The 17817-nt window shown below is 40.1% G+C and overlaps 1 protein-coding gene across 1 annotated transcript in view; it reads right to left on the bottom strand.

The window, feature by feature from the left end:
- The window catches only part of EDC3 (enhancer of mRNA decapping 3), a 54446-nt gene extending 37763 nt beyond the window's left edge, over positions 1-16683 (bottom strand). The window contains exons 1-2 of the mRNA XM_006866485.1: positions 16486-16683; positions 12691-13010 (exon numbers count right to left, since the gene is read on the bottom strand). Of these exons, the coding sequence (XP_006866547.1) occupies positions 12691-13010; positions 16486-16649 (484 nt within the window). The 5' untranslated portion in view covers positions 16650-16683. The remainder of the gene's footprint in view (positions 1-12690; positions 13011-16485) is intronic.
- Positions 16684-17817: the final 1134 nt, after the last annotated feature.

Genomic DNA, 17817 nt, shown 5'->3' with positions numbered 1-17817 from the left:
ATACAGGGTCACTATGAGTTGAAACTGACTTGACAGCACTTAACAACAACAACAACATGCCATGCCAAAGAAGGCATCTGGGTAGCCAACAAACACGAAGAAATGCCAACGATCAGTAGCCATTGTTGTTAAGTGCTGTTGAGTCCATTCCAGGGAGTAGCTAGTTAGCCTGAACTGCTGACCTTGCGGTTCAAACCCACCTTGCAGTCCAGCACATTAACCAACAGTGCTACACCAGAACTCCATCAGTAGCCACTGATGGTGGTGGTGGTGTGCCATGAGTAGGTTCCGATACATAGCAACTCTGCATAGGGTTTCCAAGGCTATAAATCTTTATGGGAGCAAAAAGCCTCAACTTTCTCCCACTGAATGGCTGAAGTTTCAAACTGCTGACCTTGGGATTAGCAGTCTGACTGGTAACCACTACACTAGCCATTAGAGAGATACAAATCAAAACAACGAGACATCATCTTACTTCCACATTAATAGCAGTGTCCCCAAAAGCAAAAAAACAACAAATGTTGGCAGGGCATGGAGAGACTGGGATCCTCCTATTCTGCTGATGGGACTGTAAAATGGTGCAATCACTATGGAAAACAGTACAGCTTTTTTCCTTCTCAAAAAGTTGGAAATAGAAATACTGTATGATCCAGCAGTCCCTCTACTTGGTCTATATCCTCAAGAACTAAGAGCTGTGACACAACTAGATGTCTGCACACTCATGCTCAGTGCAGCACAACTCACAATAGCAGACAGACGGAGACAGTCTAATGCCCATCAGCAGAAGGATGGTTAAACAAACGTCGGTACATACACACAATAGAATACTGCCCAATGTTGAAGAATAACAATGAATCTCACAACATGAATGAACCTGGAGGACATTATGCTGAGTGAAATTAGTCAATCACAAAAGGTTAAATATTGTATGATACCTACTGCTGTAAAAAGGTAAGTAAAGGTTTTCTTGATAAAACAAACATTCTATGATGGTTAGTGGGGGAATTATTCACAGGACAGAGGATAAACAAGTTTATATGGGTGACTGGGCAGGCACTATACAAGAGGGAAGTTGGCAAAGGAAAGATGCAGGTAGCAGTAGACACAAGGAAGAATACAAGCATGAAAGTGAATAGAGGTAAATAGTTAGCTAATGGTACATGGAGGGGATTACAATCATTGCAATGAAGCAAAGCACATGCCTGTTAAATGTAAAACTGATGTAAACATGTAAAACTGCTCTGTAAACCTTTACTCAATTCATAATAAAAAGTTAAAAAATAAAGATGCACAGTTTCAGAAGTTCTAAGGAGCACTTTCGCTTTGTCCTATAGGGGCACCATGAGGTGGAGAGTTGGATTTCACTTGATGGCAGTAGGTCCACATACAAAAATGTAGAAGCAAGAATAGATATAACTCTACAAGACCTAGGCAAAGTTAAAGAATTAAGAGAGAAGATCATGGCCAGAAAAGGAGCACACAGAAACCACAGTCAGAACAACATAATTAATGGTAAAAGAAGGGAATGAAAGGCAACAGAAAACAAGTACTGCTTTCTACAGTCACATTTTGTTAATGTTCATTGCTAATAAATGCATAAAACACACAGAAAGTTACAGATAATCACTTCATATCTTGACATATTTTAGTAAAAAGGATTACATTTATGCTTATGAAGTTCTGTATCCTACTTTCTTCCTTAGGAGAATTTTCTTTCTTCATAATTATTTTATGTCTTTATAAAGTATAGATTATATCGTATGCTTAGCCATTCAGTAGAGATCACATCATACATTTACACATTCCTGGTTGCTAAGCTTTTAAGCTATTTCTCACATTTACTGTTACTGACTCAGTCCAAATACAGCCAACTTAACAGTCACTCCCCTGTGACCACTTACAGCTGTGTGGGTGCTGCTCACCTAGCACTTACCCATACTACCTCCTTTGTTCTGTAGTTATCTGTGTTCTTGCATTAACTCCCTAAAGAGTTTGCAAGATAACAGAGGGCAAGAGCCACATCATTCATATTTGTTACCCAGTACTATGCCTGGTCCACCATAAGTACACGAATCTCAGCTGAATGAAGAAATAAAAAGTCACACCAAAAACCAACAACAAACAACCCTCCAAACTCAGACACACAAGAATTAAGAGTATAAAGAGTTACACAAGAAAAGGCAACTTGAGATCAACTATGAGAAAGAAAGGGTGCCATCAAGTAGGATGCCAAGTTTATTGCGTGACTGAAAAGACAGGAAGATAAGGCCGTCAGCAATAATACAAAAGGGAGTATTAGGCAAGGGTTTCAGAGAAAATGAGTCCAGTCAAGTCCAGTATGAACTGGCATGGAACTATCCTGGATCTCTCACAATAATAGATGAAGAAATTAATCAGTGGGGAAGAAGACAGTATTAAAGCAGTAAGACAAGAAAACATCTACATTTAGATGAAACCTCAGCTCCAGAATACAGGTGATAGACCAAGAAAAAAGCTCAGGACAAAGGATAGACATAGTACTAAAAAGGAGTACATAGAGGCACAAAACAGCTGCCAGAAGAAACAGAAATGAACCAAGACCCCAAAACAATGCAGGCAATTCAGACTTCATAAAGAACACAGGTAAAAGACCACTCACAGGGTTGCTAACCTTGCCTTCATATAGGATCATTAGTTACTCTCTAATTGAAACACTAAGCTGATAATATCAGTGAGAAATTGTTCAGAAACATATGGGTAGCAGTGGGGGTAGAAGGTTGAGGTTGCAGTGTGGAAATAAAACATCTTGCTCCAGTCAAAAAAAACTCAAACAAACTAGTTAATAAGTAGTAGGCACTTTTTATCAGGAGCTATCAGGAACCCAGAGTCCTGGTAGTGAAGTAAAATACGATGAGTACTAGATTACAAGGTTGGTTTGAACTGCAAGGCTGGCAGTTCGAATTCGCCAGCCGCTCCTTGGAAACCCTATACAGGGTTGCTATGAGTAGGAACCGACTCAACAGCATGTAACAACAGCAACTATCAGGAGCCCTGGTTGTACAGTGGATTTCAAGTTGGGCTGCTAATCACAACGTCAGCAGTTCAAATCAACCAGCTGCTCCTTAGGAGCAAGATGAGGCCTTCTGCTCCCATAAAGACTTAAAGCCTCAGAAACCCTATACGAGGTTGCAATAAGTCAGAACCAACTCCAAGGCACATAACTACCACCACTTTTATCACGTCACATGATGAAGATCAATTAAAATGCACACGATAAAAAAGTAAGCAACCATGACTAGTTGTAAATCTCTCTCCCAGCATGTGGACACAGTTCCCTCATTGAAAGATTAACAGGGTTTATACAAGGAAATGCCTTAAATTTGTCCCTAATGATGCCATCTCTACAGATTATCATTTTGGCTCTGCCATAGGACTTCAGCACTCTTCTGTCAGTTTGTGGCTGTAATGCTGATAGCTATTCCACTGATATTTTAAAAATCAGCAAGGTCACCCATGGCAGACAGGTTTCAGTAGCTTCCAGATTAGGAAAGACGGACCACTTCTGGATGGTTAGCCACAGGAAACCTATGAACAGTGGAATACTGTGATATAGTGCCAGAAGATGAGGCCCTCAGCTTGGAAGGCAGTTTATTTTGGAAGTAGAGTTGTCCTTAATGACGTGGACAGAACAAAGTTTTATTGACCTTCATTTGCTGATAGAGCAAAACTCAAACTGAGAAAAAATAGCTGTAAAGAACCATCAGTAATCAGAAAGTGGAATAATACGAAATATAAATCTAGGAAAATTTGACATAGTAAAAAATGAAATGTACTACATAAACATCAATATCCTAGACAATGCAGTTGTTGCTAAGTGTCATAAAGTTGGTTCTGACTCATAGCAATCCTGTATAGGATTTCTGAGGGGCAGTTGGTGAGTCTGAACTGCCGATCTCGAAGTCCAAACCAACCTTGCTGTCCAGCAAATTAACCTGCAGCACCACACTAGGCCCTATCGTAGGCATTAGTAAGCTTAAATGGTCATCCTGAATCAGACAATCACATGGTTTACTATGCTAGGAATAACAAATTGAAGAGGAATGGCATCATACTCATAGTCAAAAAGAGTATTTCAAGGTCTACCTTGAAGTACACTGCTTTCTGTGATAGAATAATATCTATATATATATACAAGGAAGAACAGTTAATATCATTATTATTCAAATTTATACATCAACCACTAAAGCCAATGATAATGAAGTTGATGAGTTCTACCACCTTCTTCAATCTGAAATTGATCAAATATGCAATTAAGATGCACTGATCATTACTGGTGATTGAAATGCAAAAGTTGGAAGCAAAGAGGAAGAATCAGATGTTGGAAAATATGGCTTTAGTGACAGAAATACTGTTGGAGATGGCACAATAGAATTTTGCAAGGCCAACGAATTATTCATTGCAAATACCTTTTCTTTTCAATAACATAAATGCCAACTAATAATGTGGACCTCACCAGCTAGAGGACACAGGAATCAAACTAATATTTGTGAGACGAGACAATGGATAAATTCATTAACATCAGTCAAAAGAAGGCTAAAACTGAAAAAAATTAAAACAAGTCCAAGAGAGACAAAACATAACCTTGCGTATATCCCACCTGAAGTTAGAGACACTAATGACAGAAGATCAGAAGAGTTGTGGGTCAAAGAGGTCAATTTGAAGATTAAGATGCACCAATCTAAGCCATGTTACTTTCAACTGCCTCATATGCATGTGAAAGTTGAACAATGAATAAGGAAGACCAAAGAATTGAGGCATTTGAATTATGAATTTGGAGAATAATTAAAGTACCACGGATTGCCAAAAGAACAAACAAATTGTCCTGGAAGAAGTATAATCAGAATGCCTCTTAGAATTCAGTATAGCAAGACTTCATCTCTCATTTAGGACATGTTGTCAGGAGGGACTGGTCCCCTGGAGGACATCATACTTTGCAAAGTGGAGGATCAGCGAAAAGGGTAAGACCCTCTAATGAGCTGACTGATACAAGAGCAGCAACAATGGGCTCAAACATCGCCAGTTATGAGAATGGTGCAGGATCAGGAAGTTTTGTTCTACTGTGCATAAGTGAGTCCAAACTGACTGGACGGCACCTAACAACAACAAACATAATTTCCAACCAAACCCAGAGTTGTGTCTTAGAGCCTATTGGATATTTTCTTGCGCTTTCTCTGAATGCAGGATCTTCCATTCATTCATGTGACTAAGGAACTGCTAAGTTTCAAACACTGTCAGGAAAGCAGAGTCTAAAAAATACCCATTAAGCCAAGAGGATATACTGACATCACAGGTCAGCAAGAGAAAGAGAAGGGTATATAAAGTAAATGAGAGAAAAGCAAGCTAACATGCTTAGTTGTTTCTTATCTTCCTTCTCTTCATACTTTAATACAAACATTGGAAAGTCCTGGGTGATTAAGGTGCCTCAGTGCTTGGCTTACTCAGCCTACAGGGTCCGGTTCTCTATTAAACTGGCCTTCAGCCACTAAGAGAGAAAAGCACTTCCCGTGGAAGAGATAACAATGTTTCCCAGATTTCTTTACTATCCAATTACAAGGGCCAGACATGTGTTAAGACTGGAGACTGGCCACCTTCCTGTGCCACTTGGCTGCCAGTGTTTGGCACAGAGGCCCTTTGGCCAGAACACCATGTAACAAATCCATTGTTGTGTAACCCTCATTGCCACTTGTTTATTGGTTTTTGTCACACACATATGGTAAAGGGGAACTGTGCCCTAAACTTAGCACGCTAAAGGGCACCCGAAGGTCAAGCTGCAAATATTTTAGTGCCAGATTCAATGGGATTCATGAGAAGGTGCTTTAAGAGTATCTGGGACCTTAACTTCCAAATTCTGGACCCATAAATTTGGGCTTCAGGAGCAGTACTGGAGTTTTCAATGCTGTTGGACACATAACCAACAACGAAGGACTTCAGCTGTTGTTTAGTTTGTACAGAGAACTGTCTTGAAGGGGGTTTTGCTAAAATCTTTACAGAAGCAGATCATCAGGTGTTTCTCCCAGGGAGTCACTAGGTGGGCTGGACCCACCAAATGCTCAGTTAGTAGCCGACAGCTTAATCATTTGCAACACAAGGGCTCCTTAGAACTTCAGTAGAATAATGAACTTTACAAATAATAATTCCTGATCTCAGATGGTAGGATCACTATTAGACTAAACAGACTACTTAAGTCCAGTGAGCAAGTGTCTTATTGCTACAGCTGATGGATTGGACTTCTGATTATGGATGCAGTTCCTCACAATTCCAATCAGAATGGAAGATTCTTCCTATTAAGGAACATGCTTTCTCCAGGTTGATAGGGAAGGGTAATTTAGACATTGGCTATCAAAAATGGTGGTATTGTAAAGGCATGAAGAATCCTTGCGTGGCGCTGTGGGATAAAATGCACCAGGACCACAAAGTCGGCAGTTCACACTCACCAGCCGCTCCTTGGAAACCCTATCTATACAGGGTTATTATGAATCAGAATGGACTCAACGGCACTTAACAACACTGAAACAGGAGTTCTGGTGTGGTGCTGCAGGATAATGGTGCTGCAAGGTCGGTGTGAACCGCCACATCAGCAATTCAAACTCACTAGCTGCTTCTTAGAAACCTTTTACAGGGTCGCTATGAATCAGATGGCTCTTAACAACAACATGCTGAAACAATATAATAGTCAACACCTCTTAATTGAAAAGTTTCCATTCTATTTCTTCATTTCTCTCCAGCTCCATAAATAAACGGGAAGAAGGAAAATCAGTGCTGAGTAGAGAGACAAAGTCTGGCCTACAGAACCACGTCTATCTACTTGCATGTTAATTTTTATTTAACTGTATATTGCCAATGACCGGGGTCCTGGTGTGGCACTGTGAGTTAATGCGTTGGACTGCAAAGTCGGCTTGAACAGCAAGGTCAGCGGTTCAAATTCACCAGCTGCTCCTTGGAAACCCTATACAGGGTTGTTATGGGTTGGAACCGACTCGACAGCACTTAACAACAGTCAATGACTGAAGTCCTGGCAGCATTGGATTACTAACCTCAAGGTCAGTGGTTCAAACCTACAAGTCACTCTTTGGAAATCTTATAGAGGGTTGCTATTGAGTTGGAACCAACTTGACAGCAATTGACAACATACCCTGAACCTGCCCCTAGTGGTTACCATTTTTCATTCTGCCATGGGACTTGATAAACATGCATTCACACACAGACCTCTATCCTTAGCAGGCCTCAAGTTCCCTTTGTCCCCTGTCACTAATATTCATTCATTCACAAACAGTCCAAGCAGTCAGTTCAATGACCACAGTCACAGGAACTATCCTTTGGACCTACATCCAAAACAAGACATTAAAATCTGTGCTAAATTTCTCATCACCACTGGTCAGGTAACTAGAATGAACAAATCCGCAACTCTTTCATTACTAACCTGAAAGAACACTTAAAGGCCAACACTGAAGGGAGAGTATATTCTACTAATCATACCAAGGTACATACCAGGGAAAATCCTAAGAATTTATAGACATTTAAGGAGTCCTGGTGTGGTGCTATAGGATCAGCACTGGACTGTAAACTGCAAGGTTGGTGGTTCAAACCCACCAGCCGCTCCTCAGAAACCCTATAAAGGGTCACTATGAGTTGGAACTAACTCAATGGCATTTAACAACATTTTTTCTTTCACTGATGAGGAAAACACTGATAATGTGCATTTACCAATGTGCTAAGACAAAGCCTATAATTTCCTCAGAATCCTTAAAATGTGGAATAAATGCTAAGCAAATCGATCTCTGACAGACCTTTCTACACATCTTAGAATTCGCTGGATAGATCAATATTCCAACTTTGATCAGAAACCAATTCTAAGCTGCACCTCATAGTCAAATTCCCAGATCACAGACATTTCTCACACTATCAGGATTGAAGAAAAAGTTCCCTGAAATAGAACAGCATTTTACCATCCCTGGTCTCATTATGTACAGTCAACAAATCTAAGAAAAAAGAACTGACCAAACAGTAAACACTAAATAAACTCCACCCATACTCTAAGGAGTCCTGGTGTGGTGCTGTGGGCTAATGCGTCAGACTGCCAAGTCATTTAACCACAGGATCCATGGTTCAACCTCACCAGCTGCTCCTTGGAAACCCTATGCAGGGTTGCTATGGGCCAGAATTGACTCGATGGCACTTAACAACAACAACATACTTTAAGGAGCTCTAGTAGCGTAGTGGTTACGAATCGGGCTGTGAGCCTCAGGGTCAGCAGTTCGAAACTACTAGCTGTTCCGCGGGAAAAAGATGAGGCTTTCTGCTCCCATAAAGATTTGCAGCCTCAGAAACCCTGTGCAGGGCCACTATGAGTCAGAACCAACTCCATGGTACTTAACAACAACAACATACTCTAAGCAGTGTCACACAGTTGGAACTGACTCAACGGCATTTAACAACAGTAGTACTTTACAGAGTGACTCCACTCTTTAGTATATCAGGGTGATCTGACAGAGGTCAAATAAATTATGTTTTGGAGTAAACTGCACTCTTTAAAGAGAGTTGTTATAATTGGTGATGGGAAAAACAAACAAATCCAAACAACCAGAGCACAAACAGTCCTATCATAACCACCACCAACTGCACTTAAGTTACTCCACTGATCTGAACACTTACCTCCACACCAAAAACCTACATACATATGTTTATAACAGTCCAAAGACTGAAGGCAACCAAGAAGTTCTTGATAAAATGGTGCATCCATATAATGGGTCCCTTAACGTCACGTGATAATAAATAAATGAATAGGGAGAGGAGATAAATGCCCCATGCAGAAGAATTCCAAACCACTGATGTTGATATTTTGGCTTCACACAGAGGTGGAGCATAACTCCCCATTCCTGAAATGTGACTGTACATATTGACTGCCTTCCAGAAAGTATAGTATGATGACAGTCACTGGACGCTGAATGTTACACTTAAAATAGCCAATGTTTTCTTATATAAATTTTCTCAATAAAAACAAAAAACAATATTAACATAATTTTAAAAAGAAAATAGTATGGAAAAGAGGGAAAGTAGCTTTACAGTACAGAGACTCCTGGTTCTACCGTCATGGTTCTACCGTCACAATTTTCTTGTAAATTTAAAACTGATCTAAAATTTAAAATTCTAGTGCATTCATACAAAAAGTAAATTTACAAGAAATACTCAGACACTACACTATCTCAGTAGGTGATTAAGGTCGGCAGCATAAGGTCAAAAACCATGTTGACGGAATAAACTCGTGATATAATGGGACAAAAATTACAATTGACCTCTGATGCCGTCTTCCCCAAACCACCTAACTGCAGTCTAATCATAAGGAAAACATCAGACAAATACAACCAAGGGGTATTTTACAAATGCCATCAAAAACAAGGAAACTCTGAGAAAATTTTAGAGCTTACTACTGTAATGTGGTATGATGGATGGGATACTGGAACAAAAAAAGGGCATGTCAGGCAAAACTTTAGAAAACATATATAAAAGACATGTTGTTAGGTGCCATCGAGTTGGTATCAACTCATAGCGACCCTAAGCACAGCAGAACGGAACACTGCCTGATTCTGGGCCAACCTCACTATTGTTGCCACACTTGAGCCCACTGATGCTGCCACTTTGCCAATCCATCTTACACTAGGGGTCTTCCTCTCTTTCTCTGACCTTCCACCTTACCAAACATGACATCCTTCTCCAGTGAATGGTCCCTCCTGACAATATGTCCAAAGTATGAGAGACAAAGTTTGGCCATGCTGGCCTCCAAGGAGCACTCTGGCTGCACTTCTTCCAACACAGATCTGTTGGTTCTTTTGGCAGCCCATGGCACTTTCAATATTCTCATCCAACACTAACTCAAAAGCATCTATGGTCTTCCTTATTCACTGCCCAGCTTTCACATGTATATGAGGTTATTGAAAATACCATGGCTTGGGTCAGGCGCACCTTAGTCCTCAAGCTGACATCTTTGCTCTTCAATACTTCAAAAAGATCTTGTGCAGCAGATTTGCCTAATGGAATACATTGTTTGATTTCTTGACTGCTGCTTCTGTGTTGATAGTTAATCCAAGAAGAATGAAGTCCTTGACAACTTCAATCTTTTCTCTGTTGATAAGAATGTTGTTTATTGGTCCAAAAGTGAGGATTTTTGTTTTCTTTACATTGTGCTGCAATCCATACCACTGACCCCCACACGTCTGTCAGTTTGTTGTACTGTGGTGGCTTATGAGTTGTTGTGAATCTGGAAGCTATGCCACTGGTCTTTTAAATACCAGCAGGGTTACCCGTGGTGGACAGGTTTCAGAGGAAGACGATAAAAGACACAGATTTCAATTTCATAATAATGTTATGGCTACTGACTAGTTATACTAATCTAAGACGCTAATAACAGAGGAAACTGACTGTGGAGCATACAGAAATTCCCAGTTCTACTTTCACAATGTTTTTGTAAATTTAAAACTGCTCTAAAATCACAAGTTCATTTAAAAAAAAATTGTAGTGCATTCATACAAAAAGTAAATTCACAGGTAATGTTCAATATTTATTATTAAATAATAAAAACAAATTATAAGACAGTATTACAATTCTACCCCACTTTATAGTAACAATATGAACACACAAAGAGAAATACATAAAAAATAATAAAGGGAGTTCCAACTTACGACGGAATTCCATCCCAACAATTGTAAATCAGTTATGACATAAGCTGAGTACCAATTTTTTTCCTGCTATACAGCAGTGGTAAACTGTAACACGGAACAGTTGAGCGTGAACATCTGAGGAGGATAACATCACAAATTACACACAACACTTCGTGCTGAACAGATTACTAACGGCAAAATGTACATACGCACAAACATGGTGGTAAGTGTAGTTCATCATAACTCAGATACATAAATTGAAAATATGTAACTCAAATTGTAAGTTGGGAACTACCAGTATATAAAATGCTAGTAAGAGTTATTTCCAAAGTGCATGAAAAGTTATATATTGCATCCTGGAGATAACTATTTTTTAAAAAAGCAGGTCAATATTATTTTTGGGAAAGAAAAAGTTCAGCTTTTTTTTTTTTTTAAAGAAACAAAGTAAAACAGAGATAGTTGAAGGCTGAACACAGAGTGATTGTTCTATTCAGTATTCTAGCTTTTGCAAAGACAGAAAAGAAAGAGAGGTAACAATTCAATTCAGTCTCAATTGTTCAGTCACTAACTCAGATATATTTTGAAATATATATATTTTTTATTTTTTAAATTTCAATAGTTTATTCACTTAAATCACACAATTCCAAAATTTAAAGTGTACAACCTAAGACAATTCATAGAACACACTACAATGTTATCTGCAGGGATACCGGCCACTAGGATGATAGTAGAGAGCTGACAATGGCATCCAGACGTATCTCCAGAAAGTTCTGTTGAAAACTCTTTGAATGAGGAGTTGGGAGAGAAACCCAGTTCACTTTAAATTCTGCCATACCATGACTTAAGCTTATAACCTAACATGGATGGGTCAATGAAGACTCATTAAACATTTCTAACATATTTTGCCACTAAATCTGGGAACAAAATCACCTAAGAAAATTAGAATAATCTATCACTTTAAAATGATTTTTTAAAAGAACATTCATGATAGCCACAAGAGATTCTAGTGAATTAATATGCTTCTATGATCAGCAGTGATATTCAACATTTCAGTATGGACAAAACTGGGTACCAATACACACTAGTATGTATTTTCCTTGAGGTTCCAGTAGGAACAGTAAATATAGCAAGCTTAAGATTGCAAGTCTGTCAGAGACTAAAAGATAAACGAGATTTCTGGGCCAGTTCCCCTCTAACTAAAGATGGAAGACAAATAAGAAAAAGTTACTCGAGAACCCCCAAGCACAGCCCCCAGCTGCAGGTTCACACCTAGTCATCACTACCACCCTCATTTACCAGAGAGAAAACATCACTGCCAGTTTCAATGAGCTCTAGACAGTTCATGGGTTTTATTTGAAAGACAGGAAGTGGTAGGAGAGGAGAGGAAATTGATGTATGACTCTAATAGTTTATTTCCTGTCCCCCAATACCCTGAGGGAATAGAGCTGGAGTAAATCACCCTTTAGTTTGAAGCCTTGTCAGTGTCTTTTTATTAGCATAATAAACTATCCATTTAGTGAGGTTGGCCCGGGATCGGGCAGTGTTTCATGTTTCGTTCTGCTATGCATAGGGTCACTATGTGGGTCAGTACCAACTCGATGGCACCTAACAACAACAACAACGTGGAGAAGAGGTGTGGTGCTGTGGGTTAATGTGCCGTACTGCAAAGTCATTTGAACTGCAAGGTTGGTGGTTCAAGCTCACCAGTTGCTACTTGGAAACCCTATACTGGATAACTATAGGTTGGAACCGACCTGGTGTGGCACTGAGTTAATGCTCTGGACTGCAAGGCCGATTTGAACCACAAGGTCGGTTTGAACTGTAAGGTCAGCACTTCTAGCTCCTCAGCTGCTCCTCAGCCGCTCCCAGGAAACCCTATACAGGGTCACTATGAGTCAGAACTGACTCCATGGTACTTCACAACAACAACAGTGGAGAAGATCTTAAAGCCCTGAAACATCAGGTAAAGAAGAAATACCAACATGATCTTACTTACAAGAGTTGTGCCGACGACGGAAACTTTTAGACTGACTCAAGGATTCCATGTGCTTGTCCACATAGCTTTTTGAGCACTGTTGTTGCTGGGGGGAAATGGCGACATCTTGGCTCTTCATATCTGTCCTCTTAGGGATGTTCTGAGGAGCACTGCTGAAGGACGTCGGTTTCTTGAGCAACTTGCCCATGCCATTCTGATTGATACCCAGTTGGTACCCAATACCAGAGGGGCCTAATTCTGTCTGGTGAAGATCTCCAAAATGTTGGTTTTCTCCAGGACCTGGTATCTCCAGAATTTTTAATTCTGTAATGTCTCCTGCCCTGAAATACATAAGAATCCAAATCTCAAAACAGTAATAGTGATAACAGTGATGAAGCTGGGATCAGTAGCAACTAGTTAACACTTTTGCAGAAACTAGGAAATATGGCAGAGCCACCAGAGACAGGGCTTAGCTACACACATTCAACTGGCAAGGGGCTGGCCCATCATTAACAACAAAACTATCATTATCATCGTAAGATGTCCAAAATACTTTATGGATTTTTTTCCCCCATTCATTCACTTCCCCACTCACTCAATGGGTATAAAGTACATATTATGTTCTAACTCCTCAGCTAGGAACAGAGTATATAGAGTGAAAACCAATACACATCTATAATGAACTCACAGTCTGGTCAGGGGAAAAGACAAATGGATAATCAAAAGTGTTACATGCTACGACAGAAGTATACACAGGGGACTAGAGAGCCCAGAAGCAGAACATCAAGCTACTTTGATGAAGGTGTATGCAACATAAGAGTTGGCCAAGCAAAGGAGGACAGGGCAAAGGCAGAGGCTCAAGGATGGAAAGAAAGTGGAAAATGTGGGGCTCACCTGAGGAGCTGTAGCATTATTGTATTACTAAAGGAAAGGATATTTGTGGCGGCTGCAGAGGCAAGCACAGACTAGATTTAATCATTTTAGCATTTTCTGATAAATGTAGGGAAGGTAAAGAAACTAGAGGCAGGGTAACAGAAGATTAAGGAAGAAACTAAGAGGGGTTGAACAGAACATGTGATAACAGGAAGAGAGAGAGGAGACTGGAGTCCAGAGACATTAAGAATCCACAGGACTTGGTGACAAACAGAATATGAGAATTCAAGCGAGTATATATGATGGTCCCCAAGTTTCTAACTTGGGTGGAAGGTGTCATCAGTTACCAACAATGGGTAGACCGTTAAAGGAAATCTGCAGGTAAATAATAATTAAATATATAGATGGGGGAGGGGGTTTCAATGTATAATATGGTACACATAAGACAGTGTAGAGAGAATACACTTGGTAAAAGAACTAAAGCTACAACCCTGAGTTAATCAATTTGAAGAGGTGAGTTGTTGTCAGGTGCTATCAAATCGGTACCGACTCACAGCGACCCTATGCACAACAGAACAAAACACTGCTGGGTCCTGGGCCAACCTCACAATTGTTGCCACGCTTGAACCCAATGGATTACCACTTTGCCAATCCATGTCGCTGGGGGTCTTCCTCTCTTTCTCTGACGCTCCACCTCACCAAATAAAACATCCTTCTCCAGCAAATGGTCCCTCCTGACAATATGTCCTATGTATGAGAGATGAAGTTTGGCCATCCTGGCCTCCAAGGAGCACTCTGGCTGCAGTTCTTCCAACACAGATCTGTTGGTTATTTTGGCAGCCCATGGTACTTTCAATATTCTCATCCAACACCATAACTCAAAAGCATCAATTCTTCTATGGTCTTATTTACTGTCCAGCTTTCGCATGCATATGAGGTTATTGAAAATACCATGGCTTGGGTCAGGCTCACCTTAGTTCTCAAGCTGATATCTTTGTTCTTCAATATTTTAAAAAGGTCTTGAGCATGCAGATTTGCCTAATGCAGTTATGTCGTCTGATTTCTGAACTACTGCTTTCACGAGTGTTGATAGTTGATCCAAGAAGAATGAAATCCTTGACAACTTCAATCTTTTCTCTGTTGATAAGAATGTTTATTGGTCCAATGGTGAGGATTTTTGTTTTCTTTACATTGAGATGCAATCCATACCGAAGGCTGTGCTCTTTGATCTTCACCAGTAAATGTTTTAAGTCCTCTTGACTTTCAGCAAGTAAGGCTGTATCATCTGCATTATAGCAGGTTGTTAATGAGTCTTCCTCCAATCCTGATGTCACATTTTTCTTCATATAAGTCAGTTTCTCGGATTATTTGCTCAGCATACAGGTTGAATAAGTATGTTGTTGTTGTCAGGTGCCATCGAGTCGGAACCGACTCATAGAGACCCCATGCACAGCAGAACGAAACAATGTCCGATCCTGGGCCAACCTCACTACCACTGCCACACTTGAGTCCATCAATGATGCCACCTGGCTGATCCATCTCGTTGGGGGTCTTCCTCTTTTTCTCTGACCCTCCACCCTACCCAGCATGACATCCTTTTCCAACGATTGTTTCCTCCGGACAATATGTCCAAAGTAGGAGAGACGAAGCTTAGCCATCCTGGCCTCCAAGGAGCACTCTGGCTGCACTTCTTCCAAAACAGATCTATTGGTTCTTTTGGAATAAGTATGGTGAAAGAATAAAACCCTGTCACACACCTTTCTTAATTTTAAACCATTCAGTGTACCCATGTTCTGTTCGAACAACTGCCTCTTGGCCCATGTACAGATTCCTCATGACACAAGTAAGTGTTCAGGAATATTCATACTTCACAATGTTGTCCATAACTTGTCATGATCCACACAATCAAAAGCCTTTGCATAGTCAATAAGGTACAGGTAAACATCTTTCTGGTACTCTCTGTTTTCAGCCAAGATCCATCAGACATCAGCAATGATATCCCTCATTCCATGGCCTCTTCTGAATCTGGCTTGAACCTCTGAAAGTTCTCTGTCAATATATGCTTGTAGCAGTTTCTGTATTGTTTAGTAATTTACTCGCATGGGATATCAAAGAGATTGTCTGATGATTCCCACATTTTTTTGGGTCACGTCACCTCACTTTGGAAGAGGTGAGTAGGAAAGAAAAAAAAAAAAAAGAAAAGTAGAACTGGTATCACAGAAACTAAGAGAAAAGGTGATCTGGGGATGTTAGAATGTGAAGAGGAAAGAGACTGAAAGTGCAAAAGGAATGCAGTAGTCCCAAAGGAGGCCAAAAGGGGCAGCATACAAAACGCAGGTGCTAGGATGAGCCCTAAATCCACAGAGAGCTGCTCCCATGGGAGCCTGCAGGGAAAGAGGAACAGAAGGAAGGGAGGTGATCTGCCAAAGCGGTGTAGAGATGTAAGGACAAATGAACTTGAGATCTGCTGGCAAATACTAAGAAAAATACTTTTGGGTAGCTATGGGCTACAGTATGCTTCTGGGAATAATTTATTTTATAAATCTACAAAGAATGGTACATTTATGCAGGGAGGAAAACTCAATAGGAAAAACTTACAAGAGAAAAAGTATAACTACTATGAAACTGAGAAAGAAAATCTGAAAGTGTAATAGACAAAAAAAAAAAAGATTAATCTGAAATTGACCCATTTAAACAGTACTGTGTGCACAACAAATATAAGAAAAGGTTTCATAAACCCTGAATCACTAGCCAAAAGTTAAAAAAGACAAAATGTCTTTGCTAAGAACAGCAGCTGGACGGTAAGACCTAAAACTAAAATCTTATCTTGACAAGGCCCTAGTCGAAAGCAGTCCTATGGAAGAGAAGACTGGCGATCAGATCCAGGGGCTCAAGCTCCAGAGGTCACAGGTTGGAAATGGAGGCATCAGTCAGCACACTCACCTGAATGTGACTTCTGGCACAAGGCACTTGACTCCATTGTGGAAAGGCCGGGTCAGAGAAATGGTCTGGCTGGCCTGATCCACCGCTGACACTCTCCCCTGATAGACACCCAGGCTGTCTCCACAGTTGATGGACACAATGCTGCCCAGCCAGTCTGTAGCCATGTTTCAGATGTGAGACCACCGTGAAAGGAAGCAACTATTCAGTGAACCTTGAGAAACATATGAATCTTTAATTAAATTTAATAAACATGACTTCAGTGCTACTATGTGTTAGGCTCTGAACCAGATGTTGCTTAATAATACATATTCTGCCACATTTTTAACTGATGTAACAAAGCATAGGAAATACACTGAAACTGTGTTTTTCCAGTAGGAACATACATATTAATGAATAAGCATTATCACTTAATATACATAAAGATCTTGTAACCGCTTTAAAGCACATGCACTAGGTAAAGATACTATTTACCTAGACAACAAACCAAAATAAACTATACCTGGCAACATTTTGTTTTGTTTTCATTGTGAATTGAGTGACAGTTTACATGGCAGAACATTAACTTTACATTCATCCTATCGTATTTTGTTTCATTGCAATGATTACGATCCACTCCATGTATCATCATTTAACAGCATTTGCTTTCATTCCCTGTTTTTTTTTGGATGTACACTGAAACACTCAAGAATATATATAATCATTTAAACAACCAAAGGGTACATCCTGCAAGCCTGTCCCCAGCGGTCAGCACACAGCCCCTCTCCCTCCCTGACTCCAGAGCCCCCAACCTCTCCATCTCTCCACATCATTGTCTCTGCCTCCATCTCTGGTGCCCCTGCTTCTCTGGGTAGGATACCACACTCTGCTCTTCTCCCTTGATGGGTCCCAGGGTCCTCTGCTCCTGGACTGCAAGATCAACCACTCCCCTCCTTTTGTTACAAAATGTCTACCTTTATATTTGCAACACTCGCAATCAGTCCTGATACTAATTATTCACTACTGAACCGTTAAGAGTCTTATATCCATCTCCTTTCACCAGTCCCATCCAGACTGGTTGGAAACCACTCAGTGGAGATTCTACCTTCCCCCGCACCCTCTGAAACTAGGCTTCCTCTTTTTTTTTTTTTTTTAATGCTTTTATCATTTATTTTCTTTTTGTTGTTGCTAAGAATATATACAATAGCACATACACCAATTCAACAATTTTTTACATGAACAATTCAGTGACATTGATTACATTCTTTGAGTTACACAACAATTATCACCCTCTTTTCTGCGCTGTTCCTTCTCTGTTAACATAAGCTCACTGTCCCTATCTAATCTTTTTTTTTT

Source organism: Chrysochloris asiatica, unplaced genomic scaffold (genome assembly GCF_000296735.1).
Source record: "Chrysochloris asiatica unplaced genomic scaffold, ChrAsi1.0 scaffold00092, whole genome shotgun sequence".
Classification (NCBI taxonomy): Eukaryota; Metazoa; Chordata; class Mammalia; order Afrosoricida; family Chrysochloridae; genus Chrysochloris; species Chrysochloris asiatica.
Note: the sequence above shows the minus strand (reverse complement) of the source record. Positions and strands in the feature narration are given on the sequence as shown.